The following is an 11,494-nucleotide window of genomic DNA, read 5'->3' as shown; positions in this document are numbered from 1 at the left end:
AGCTGGGAGGGCCCCTGGAACCCAGACTGTCAGAGCTGGGAGGGCCCTTAGAACCAGAGTGTGGGGCTTAGAGGGCACTTAGCATGTCTGAGCTTCCTCATTTTACAGTGAAAGGAGACCTTGACCTTGCCTTTGCTAATTAATCACAACCCCTTGGGCACTTAGGAGCAGGGAGAGAGTGGTTAGGATTAGGAAAGGGAAGAAAAAAGGAAAATCAAGGCAGTGGAAGAGAAAAAGAGAGAGGAAAGAGCCTTAGTAGAGGACAGGACAGCCTACCCTAGACCAAGTGTTTGTGTACCCATGAGCATGGGAGAGAGAGACAGACAGACAGCCTCCCTATTCCACAGTCTGAAGACAGGCAGCAAGGGGTCCTGGCTGTGGGATAGTGAGTGGGAATTAGGTCCAGGGATTGCTTCCATGAGACAGCTGCCTTCCTCCTGCTCAGCTGGCAGTTGTTCAAGGTGGTCACTGAGGAAAGCTGTCATGCCAAGGCCTGGGATTGTGCCCGAGGCCAACTGCAGGTGCCCTGCCCTAGACCAGGTGCTGCAGTTGAGGGTTGGGGGGATAAGGGGATTGTTTGATGCCCTGGGCCTCTCTGAGCTGATGTCAGAATGTCTGTTATCTGCCAGGCTGCAGAGCCAGCCAGAGCCTCCTGCCAGGGTGTGCCCCCCTCCTCTCTCCTTTGAGCGCAGAGGAGCCATGCCTGGCCCCCAGGCCCAGGAGACCAGAGCTGGGGCCTACACAGTCCCAGGGGAGGGGGGGGGCAGGTGAGGAGCTTGGCACCACCGCCATGAGGGCCCCAGGAGCGTTTATCCCGGAAACAGTCTGTGGTTTATTTGATCAGATAATTAATTCATCTTAATTGGTGTCTGGGTGTTTGTACAGATTTCTGGCCAAAGGCAAGGATCTGGTTTACTTTCTAACCGGAGTCTTCCTATAGAGAGGGGGAGAGGGGGAGAGGGGAAAAGGAGGGAGGGAAAAACAGGAGGGAATGGGAGAGAGAAAGAGAGAGAGGAGGGGGGAGGGAGGAGAGGGAAAGAGGAGGAAGAAAAAAGCAGGAGGGAATAAGAGAAAAGAGAGGGAGAGAGAAAGAAGGGAGAAAAGAGGGGAAGAAAAAAAGGAAAAGAAAAAGAGGAAGGGAAGAGGAGGATATAGGGGAAAGAGAAAAAAACTGGAATGGAAGGAGAGGGAAAAAAGAAGGGTGTAGAAGAAAGGGGGAGAGAGAGGGAGATAGAAAATGGTACAGGCAGTGAAAGTAAGAGAAACAGGCAAAAATTGGGGAAAGAGAAGGGAGGAAAAGAAAGAAGAGAGAAGGCAGAGAGACCAAGTGTCTCAAATTCATTAGAATGAGAGATGGACCGACAGACCCTGTGTCTTTAGTGGAGCTGGGCTGATTGCCCTGGTGCCTGGGCAGGCTGAAGCTCAGAGAGCAGTGACCTTTGACCGAGGGGAACTCGAGGGGACCGTCCCCCTTGTCTTGTCTTCAGTGTCACGTGTGTTGGGGTTGCAGTTAAGAACCCTGACCCTGCCTCAGTCCTTGATCTCCCTTCAGGTCTACACGGCTGATGTCTCTCTGTGCAGGGCGGGAGGACCTGATGGCCTGTGTCCTTTCGTCCCTTCCCAGGAGGGCCTCAGGGCCTGAGATGAGGCTGGGCTGAACCCCCCCTGAAAAAGGCAGTAGTGGATGTTTGCCTCCCCACGCTGGGCCCATAAATCAGGCCAGGAATGTGGGGCTGCCACAGGCTGGCGCTGGGTGTGGTCCAGAGACAAAAGCCTCACAAGGCTGGAGGTGGAGCTGGGGACCCTGGGCCCAGGCCCCGCATAGATCTTCCTGTCAGACCTCAAGACGGCGTCTCCCATCCCCCACCCAAGTGGGGCCTTAGCTTTGCTTACTACAGATCCCCAGATCCTGTGGACTTGGGGATGGGGAGGGATGTGAGGATTGTGGTGGAAGGGGGGGGGGCAATTGGTTAGAATTTTGTTACTGTCGGGCTCACTGGTCACAGAGAGCTAGAAGGGTGCATCTAGTCCAAACCCTCATATGGAGAAACTGAGGCCCAGAGAGGCTACACGAGTAATAACAGATGGAATTTGAACTCATGTTCCTTGACACTAAATCCAATATTCTCCCTAAAACAATGGGGTTATACTAGATGGTTTCTAAGGTTCTTTCCAGCTCTGATGTTCTCTATTCTGAGGGCCCTCCCAGCGCTGACATTCTCTGTTTTAAGGTCGCTTCTGATTTCTAGAATTGGATTTTCTCTGTGCCCCAAACACCTTTCCGGGGCCCTATGTCAGGTTGTACTCAGTTGTATTCCTTTGAATCTCAGGATCTGTACCCTCAGAATCTGTGCTCAGAAGGTCCGAAATGGTAAAACTGATTGTGCTATCACCTATTAATAGAATCAGGAAATGTTTGGATTGTAAAGGCACTTAGAACATAGGGAGAGAAATCTGTCAAAGGGAGGTGGCCTTTGTAACCTAGAATCCAGAATGTCAGAGGTGGAAGGGACCTTATCACCAGCTAGGTCAGCTTCCTCGTTATACACATATGAGGGAACTGAGGCCCAGAGAAAGGCAGAGACTTATCCACGGTCACACCTATACACATGTACACAGAGGCAGACTGTAGTAATGTGCTTCCTCTTTCCCCAGTCTGGCCTTCCACCATCAGCCAGGGTGGTAGCCTAGGCTCCTCTGGACTTAATGACAGCTCTCCCCCCCATTCTCCGCCCCTGGGCCTGCCCGCCCACCAGCTCCTGGGGAGGTTTAATTATTGGTTTCAATATTTGTCTCCTCTTTCTCCTCATCTTCTCCCCACCCCACCCCCCTTCCCTGTTTTGAGTCCAAACTGCATTCCTGAGTGTTTAATCTAAAGCCTGGTATTTGCTTCATCCCTCCTTCCTCCCACTCCCCAAACACCCCCTCCCCTTCCTCTCTGACTCCTCTTTAATTATCTCTGCCTCATCCACCAGCCCAGGAGCTCAGAACCTCATGGTTTCTGGGAGGGGAGGGAGGGTTTCTACTCTTGTTGTGAGGCCTTGGAGCCCGTGCGGCACAACAGACAGAACTGCGGGCTTGAATGGACTCTGAGTACCCTGTCCGGCTCTGCCATGCCTCAGTGGATTGTAATAAACCCAGCTGATCTGGGGCCTCCCCATCCTCCCCACGGACTTATTTGTGCCCCTAGGCAGGACTTCTTTACCCAGAGAGTCTGAAGCCATCTTCCTCAGTTTGCAGGGGGCTCAGGAAGGCTGTTTGTGTCTGGAGGGTGACTCTTCCAAGGTTCTGGGTTCTTTTGGACTTTCTCAGATTCAACATGTCCAAGCCAGAACTCATGATCTGCACCCCCACCCCATCCCAGTCCTTTTCCCCTCGCTAACTTTCTTATTACTGTTGAGGACACCACCATCCTCTCAGCCAACCAAGGATGGTGACATAGGTGTCAACCCCCACTCACTCACCATCACCCCACACATACAAAGCCAATTTGTTGTTATGTCTACTTATTTCTGCTTTTGCAACGTGTCCATATCCATTCTTTGTCCCCTCTGACCCTGCCGCCACCCTGCTGCAGGCCCCTATGTCCTCATACCTGCACTGCCTTCAGGTCTACCTGCTTCAAGTCTCTCCTCACTCCAGACCATCATCCAATCAAAAAAGTGATCTTCCCAAAGAGCAGGTCTGTCCAGTAGACCCCAGTGGCTCCCTGTCACCTCCAGTATCAAACATAAAATCCTTTGTTGTTCTAAGCCTTCATAAACTGGTTCCACTTGCTCCCCTTCACCTGCTGCTTTCCTAGTCTTCTTATCCGTTACGCCCTGCTACATTATCCATGATCAGCTCCAGCAGCCCGTTTGCCTGTCCTCCCCCAGGACACTCCATCTCCAGACTCTCTCCTTTTGTCTTGTCTAGAATGCTATCCCTCCTCACCTTTACCACCTGGCTTCCCTGGCCTCCTTCATGACTCAGCTCAAACCAGGCCTTCCCTGGTTCTCTTCAATACCAGTGTGTTCCCTTTGTGATTATCTTCCATTTACTCTGTATACATCTTCTGGGAACAGTTTTATTTGCCTGTTGTAGTGCATTTAATAGTAGTAATGATAATTGCTAACATTTATGTAGTGTTTACAATGTGCCCCACATTGTGCTAAGCACTTTACAATTAGTATCCCATTTGGTCATCACAATTACCTTGAGAGGTAGGTGCCATTATTATCCCCATTTTACAGATGAAGAAACTGAAGGAGGCAGAGGCCCAGGGTGACACAACTAGTAAATGTCTAGGGCTAGATTTGAACTCATATCTTCTTGACTCCAGGCTTAGCACTGTATCCACAGCGCCACCCAGCTGCCCCTAAAAGAATGTAAGCGCCTTGAAGGCAGGAACTGTGGTTTTGCCTTTGTATCCCCAGTGCCTATCACAATGCCTTGCACAAAAGAAGTGCTTCCTAAATGCTTGTGGATTGAGTGGTTAATGACCCTCTCCCTCTCCTTCCTGGGAACCCCTAGGATTTCGGAGTTTGAAGGAAGGGGAAGAATGGTTATCTCCTCAAGGGAGGCCCAGGTAAGGCAGAGTAAGGTGGGAGGGAAAGGGCCTCTTGTCTTTCTCAGTTCCTCATACCTTAGTAACCCTGTCTCCCCTCCTTTCACACAGCTGTATGAACTGGACGGGGACCCCAAGAGGAAAGAATTCCTGGACGATCTCTTCAGTTTCATGCAGAAACGAGGTGAGGGTTTCCCCTACCTTGGGGAAGAGAGCAGAGGTTGGGAGGAAATCATCTCTGAATGGGGGCCCTGGAACTTGGACCCATCGTGTAGGAGTGACAGCAACAACTCACATGTGGTAGCATTTTAAGGTTTACAAAAGCCCTTTCCTCACAACCACCATGGAAACTAGTAAATATAGTAGAATACCCATAACATAGGTATTATTATCCCCATTTTACAGATTATAAATAGCTAAAACTCTTTGAAGTGAACTGACTTGTTCATGGTTGTGTGGCTGGATAGCGAGGAGAATATAAGCTCCTTGAGGGCGGGAACTGTTGTCATCAATCAGCCAGCATTTATTATGGTATGTGCTAGGCACTGGAGGGACACAAAGGGGAAAAAAAAGTAACAGTTCTTGCCCTCAGGGAACTTACAGTTGTTTCTGTCATGGTAAGTGCTTGTTGAATTGAGTTGGGGGGTCTAAGCTAGCAGACCAGCGCCAGCAGAGTTTGGCTGAAGCAGGCAGGGCAGCAGAGAGGGGCCTAGAGCCTCCTGATGCTAGGGTCTTCTCCACATGGGAGCCCAGGCTTTCCATGCACGGGGGTGGAGTCAGGGAAGATCTGAGGATCTCTGGGTGTCCTTCCACCCCTCTCACTCTGCCCCACGTACTCCTTCCTTCTCAGGGTCATAGGTCGAAAGTTAGAAGGGACCTCGGAGGTCATCTCTACCTGTTCAAAGTCACACAACGTAGTAAGCATCTGAGACAGAATTTGAACCCTGATGTGACATGAGTTTGTACACATGTATGTGTGTGGGGTGGGGGAAGACAGGTCCCACTGAACACTAGTGAAATTTCCACCATAATCCCTTTCGTGGTATAATCTCGAGGGTATTCCAGATTTTCCTAGAAAAGGGATGCCGAGGGTCCCGATAGTATTTCAAAGGCTGCCCCTTCTCCTTTAAGCCAGAGGCTGGGAGGAGCCAGAGGACAGATGGCAAAGGGGAGAGCCCTGGGAATGGGGCCTCCCTGGAGAGACAGCGTGGGGAGGAGGTTCAAATGACTTAGCTGTTAATTGGTCAGGCTCTGTCATTGATTGGAATACCTTCTAACGACTGAGCGGTCCTAGACTCTTTGCTGTGTAGCGATAGAAGAGAGAAGAGAGAAGAGATCAGGGGTTTGGGTCCTATTCTAATGAACCCCTCATCACCCTGACCTGGCTTTCCTCCCATCTCTCAGGCACCTGAATGGGGGTCACTTGTTCCTTGGTTTCCCCATTACGGAAATAGACCTACCTACCTCTTGGGGTTGTCCATAGTCAGTTAGAAAATACTTCATAGATGTCTGCAGCTCCTGTATTTTTTTTTTTTTGATGAAGCTTTATTTGGGGGAGGCAGTGTGGTACAGTATAATAGCTGGTGTATTTGGAGCCACATGACCTGGATTCAAATCCTGGCTCCACCACTTTATAGCCGAGTTACCTTGGGCAAATTACTTAGCTTCTCTCTAAAATGGGTAGTTTAGATTAAGTGGCCTTTGAGTTCCCTTTCTAGTTCTCAATCTGATTGTATAATACCTTATGAATCTCCCTCTAAACCTGCTCCCTCGATTTAAAAAAAAAAAAAAGATGAATTGTCCTAAGCAGGGGTGGGTGGCCCAGGGTGGGGGAGGGGAGTCCTAATGATCATAGATTCCCATCTGTGTTTACCAAGGGGCAGAGGAGGAGGAGGTTGGCCTGAGTGTGCAGTGGGAGAGATCAGATTCCCAGAGAAAGCAGATGGTCTGGATGGGGACAGGACTGCCTGGAGTGGGTGGAGGAAATAAGCTGAATTTTTTTCTACATAATAGGTTGTATAGAATCTCAAAGTGGCAGAACTTGGAAGGCTTTTGGAACCCAGAATGTCAGAGCTGAGAAGGCCCTTAGAACATAGAATATCAAAGCAGGGAAAGCCCTTAGAACATAGAATACCAAATCTAGGAGGGACCTTAGAATGTAAGAATTGATTGGGAAGACCCTTAGAATGTACAATGTCAGAGCCGGGAAGGCCCTTAGAAACAGTGTTAGAGCTGGGAGGGCCCTTAGAATATAGAATGTCAGAATTGGGAGGGCCCTTAGAACACAGAATGCCAGTGCTTGACTTTCAGAGACCTCAGGTACCTTAGAGATGATTTCATCTAACTCCCTCCTTTTACAGATGGGGAGACTGAGACTTGTGAGCAGGGCAGAGATTTTCCCAAGGTCTCATTATTAAGAGTGACAGGTTTCCAGACCTGGTTCTGTACTCTACTGGTCCTCTTTGAGTGGGAACTTTTTACTCAAAGACTTACTTCTTGGTTTCTAAAGTATTACTGCTCTGGAGCAGATGTTTGGAGAGTTATCGCCACAGGCATTTAGGGTTAGTCACAGGGTTGTAGACCACTGGAACTAAAAGGGAGCTTCAGATATACATTGTCACAGCTGAAAGGTATCTGAGAACATAGAATGGCAGATATTTCCTTCAATACTGTGGATTCTTGCAAAATTCCACTACCTCGTGTTGAAAATGCATTTAAAGTCCTTCACAGTCTTGATCTAGCCCAGGGTTTCTTTCTTTTAAAAAATATTTAGTTTTTCTTTTGTTTTTCTTAATTACTTGTAAACAACAATTTTTAACATTCTTTTTTTTTTCAATTTTGAGTTGTATATTCTCTCCCTCCTTTCCCTCCTCCTTGAGAAGGCAAGCAGTTTTATATAGGTTATACATGTTCAGTCATGCAAAACATTTCCATATTAGCCATGTTGCAAAAGAAAACGAGGACCAAAAAAAAAAAGATGAAGAAAGTAAAAAAAAAAAAGTATGCTTCAGTCTGCATTCAGACTCCCATCAGTTCTTTTTCTGAAGATAAGATAGCAATTTTCATCATGAGTCCTTTGGAATCATCTTGGATCCTTGTGTTGCTGAGAATAGCTAAATCATTCACAGTTGATCATCGCACAATATTGCTGTCACTGTGTACAATGTTCTCCTGCTTCTGCTCTTTGTATCAGTTCGTGTGTAAGTCTTCCAGGTTTTTCTGAAACCATTCTTCTTGTCATTTCTTACATCACAATAGTATTCCATCACAAGCATATACCACAACTTGTTCAGCCATGCCCCAATTGATGGGCATCCCCTCAATTTCTAATTCTTTGCCACCACAAAAAGAGCTTATTTTTGTACATATTGATCCTTTTCCTTTTTCTTGGATCTCTTTGAGATATAGACCTAGAAGTGGTATTGCTGGGTCAAAGGGTATGCACAATTTTATAGCCCTTTGTAGCCCAGGGCTTATTACCCTGGGGGTCCACAAACTTGCCTTTTTAATATTTTGATGACTTCTGTGTTTTAGTATGATTGCTTTACTGTGTAACCCTATGGAATTCATTTTATGCATTTAAAACATGATTGTAAGAAGGCATCCATAGGCTTCATCAGATTGCAAGAGGAGTCCAGGACACAAAAAGTTCAGAAAAGTTCTGAAAAAGTTCAGAACCCTTTCTTTAACTCAATTTTTCTTTTTTTAAAAAATTTTTAATCAATGAGCATTTATTTTCTTTCCCATCTCCCACCACTACTTCCCACTGCAATTATAAAAAAAGAAAAACAAACCCCTTATAACAGTTATGCACAGTCATGCCCCCCTGCACACCCACACCCCACATTCAAAAATCTGTGTCCCATTCTGTACCCCAACTCCATCACCTGTTAGGAGACGGGCAGCCTGCTTTATCATTGAGCCTCTGGAATCATTCTAAACTGTCTTCCCAGAGTCATTCTACATAATTGCCTCTCAATCTGTCTCCTTTCTTTCCAAACTGGCTTTTTTTTTCTTTTTTTTTCTTTTTTTTTTTTTTTTTGCTTTTTGGTGAGGCAATCAGGGTTAAGTGACTTGCCCAGGGTCACACGGCTAGTAAGTGTTAAGTGTCTGAGGCTGGATTTGAATTCAGGTCCTCCTGACTCCAAGGCCAGAGCTCTATTCACTTCACCACCTAGCTGCCCCAAACTGGCTTTCTTGATGACCCCTGTACACCCCTGCCTTATCAGAACTGAAAAGTGCTATCCTCACGTGAGAGAGCATTGCGGTTGGCTGGTAACCTATCCAGGAGTGGATTGGGACCTCTGGGCAGCCCGAGGGTGGGCTGGCTCCCTGTGCCAAGGAGGGATTGTAGAACTGGAAAGGTCCTCCAGGACCCCTGATTCAAGCCTCTGCAGCATGCCTAAGGAGACTTCCAGTCTCCAAGGAGAGGGAAAGCCCCTACTTTCTGAGGCCATCCACTCCCCCCACTTTTTTTTTTAAGTGATGGCCATCTACTTTTGTATAGCTCTAAGTATTGGGAAATACCTCCATGCCTTGAACTTAAATTTGCTTCTGGGAACCTTCCTCCCCCTTCCCCCCAGGCATTGCCTCCTGAGGTCAAGGAGGCAGCAAATAGAATCCCTCTTCCATAAGCCTGGAACACCACCGTGTGCTGCCTAAATCATCTCTTTTTCCTACTAGACATCTCCAGTGCCTTCAGCCAATCCTACTCATCCTCATCTTCTCGGTCCTCTGAATATATTCTAGTTTGTCAAGGTCAACTTAGAGAGAGCACTGAGCCTGGAGTCAGGAAGACCTGAGTTCAAATGCAGCGTCAGGCATTTAGTAGTTTTGTCACCTTGGGCAAGTCATTTAACCCTGTTTCCTCAGTTTCCTCATCTGTAAAATGAACTGGAGAAGGAAATGGCAAACCACTCCAGTATCTTTGCCAAGAAAACTCCAAATGGGGCCACAAAGTCAGACACAACTGAAACGCAACAACAAAAATTGTCATTATTAAAATATGGTACCGAGAACTAAACCCAATAGTTCAATGCAGAGGGCAGTGAGACCACCAGTTCCCATGCTCTAGATGCTGTGCCCCTTAGAGTAACTTATTATCAACTTAATCTTTTTGTGGCTACTATATAACAGTCACTTTGTTGAACTTGTGGTCCCCTAAGATCCTTGGATCTTTTTCATATGGCCTGCTGTCTAGCCAGGTCTACACCATCCTGCTCTTGTACAGTTGGTGTTTTGAAGCCTTATGGTCATTTGCCTTGACCAGTCCCATTCTGGGGTTCCTTAGTTCTCTTAGATCTTAGGAACCTGCTCTGTTCTCGATCAAGTGTTCCCCTCTTTTTCTGAGGGATATGGGAGCATGAGGGGTGGCATGATGAAGAGGAAAGAGTCGGGAGATCTAGGTTCAAACAACCCCACAGATGCCGCTGATTTGTCAGAGAACCTTAGGCAAGTTCTTTCTCTCTGGACCTCAATTTCCCCATCTGTAAAATGGGGGCAGGTCCCAAATAGAACCGAGAACCAGGCAATATGAAAGCCAGAAGGGACTTCAGAACATAGAATATACAATTTAAAAGGAATTTTAGTCCAGTCCAACACTTCCATTTTACAGATAAGGAAAATGAAACCCACAGATAGGAAGGGACTCAGCCAAGGTCACACAGCCAGTTATTGAAAGAGCTAGGACTGGGATCCAGGTGTTGCATCTTCAAGGCCAGCATTCTCTCTAGGCACTTCCACTGATTTTCAGGGAGCAGGTGTCTCTTACTCGGGGTATGGGGCAGGGGAAGCAGGTATCTGTTATTAGATTTTAGATTTTATGGATGTTTCATCCACAGAACCAGATGCCTACATCTCCTTGACAACCAGCCTCCCACCCCCCACCCCCACATCGTTCCTTATCTGGGATGGGTCTACTGGCTGCTGGGAATGAATGGAACTCTCTGTAAACCAGGCCCTCCCCACCATTCTCCCCATGAATAGGCTCTGCCCTCCCTGCTCAGGGTTATGCTATAAACATCCTTTTCCCCAGCCCTATCCCTCACACAAAGCCTGCAGCCTAGCCCAGCACAGCTGGGGGGTGGGGGCACAGCCAGGCCTTCGCTCTGAGGGGATAGGACAGGGGAAAGGGTAGCAGACGAAATTTCCGGGTGGGCTTTTCCAACAAAAGGGCCTTCAACTCAGATTCCCGGCAGGGGGTTGCAAGGAAGAAGGGATGTTTCCGCTTTGTGGGAGTGGGCCAGTTGTCACAGCCTAGTGTTTGGGTGGTTCATCCCCTCCCTCCTCCCTCCCCCCAAGTCAAGCTGGAGGGCTCTTCTCTGTCTTCCCCTCCTCCTGTCTGCCCTTCTAAGTCCCTTCTTTCTTGTCTTTCTTGATTGTGTTAACAAATCTGGCCTCAGTTTAGACTCATACAACCTCAGGGGTTGGAAGGATGTTACTCCGTTGGGCAGAGAATGTGGACCGTCGGTCTGAAGTGTTCCATAACTGAGGGGTTCCCGAGTGAGTGAGAGAGAGAAAGAGACAGAGATTGGGGGCGAGGGAGAGAGAGAGGAAGAGAGAAGGAGAGAGAAAACAGAGAGCTCTTAAATTGGGTCTTTCACTGTCTTTGTCATCCTCCTTTGGTTTCTCTCAGTCAGAGACTATGCAGAGTAGCCTCTTTCTCTTTTCTTATCTTTACAATGCAATATGTCTTTCTTTTTTTCACTCCCCCTCCCTTCTTCCCTCTCTTCCTCCCTCCCTCTCTTCCCTCCCTCCCTCCCTCTCTTTCCTCCCTCCCTCTCTTCCCTCCCTCCCTTTCTTCCCTCCCTCCTTTCCTTCCTTCCTTCCTCCTTCTCTCCTTTCCTTCCTTCCTCCTTCTCTCCTTTCCTTCCTTCCTCCTTCTCTCCTTTCCTTCCTTCCTCCTTCTCTTCCTCCCTTCTTCCTTCCTTCCCTCTTTCCTCCCTCCCT

General features: G+C 47.9%; 1 protein-coding gene across 1 annotated transcript in view; it reads left to right on the top strand.

The window, feature by feature from the left end:
* ARID3A (AT-rich interaction domain 3A) overlaps positions 1-11,494 on the top strand; it is a 66,433-nt gene that overhangs the window by 39,572 nt on the left and 15,367 nt on the right. Inside the window, exon 3 of the mRNA XM_027845423.1 lies at positions 4,658-4,730. Coding sequence (XP_027701224.1) covers positions 4,658-4,730 — 73 coding nt within the window. The remainder of the gene's footprint in view (positions 1-4,657; positions 4,731-11,494) is intronic.

The sequence above is a fragment of the Vombatus ursinus genome, unplaced genomic scaffold (assembly GCF_900497805.2).
Source record: "Vombatus ursinus unplaced genomic scaffold, bare-nosed wombat genome assembly UNPS02014961.1, whole genome shotgun sequence".
NCBI lineage: Eukaryota > Metazoa > Chordata > Mammalia > Diprotodontia > Vombatidae > Vombatus > Vombatus ursinus.
The sequence above is the reverse complement of the archived record's forward strand: the minus strand, read 5'-3'. Positions and strand labels throughout refer to the sequence as shown.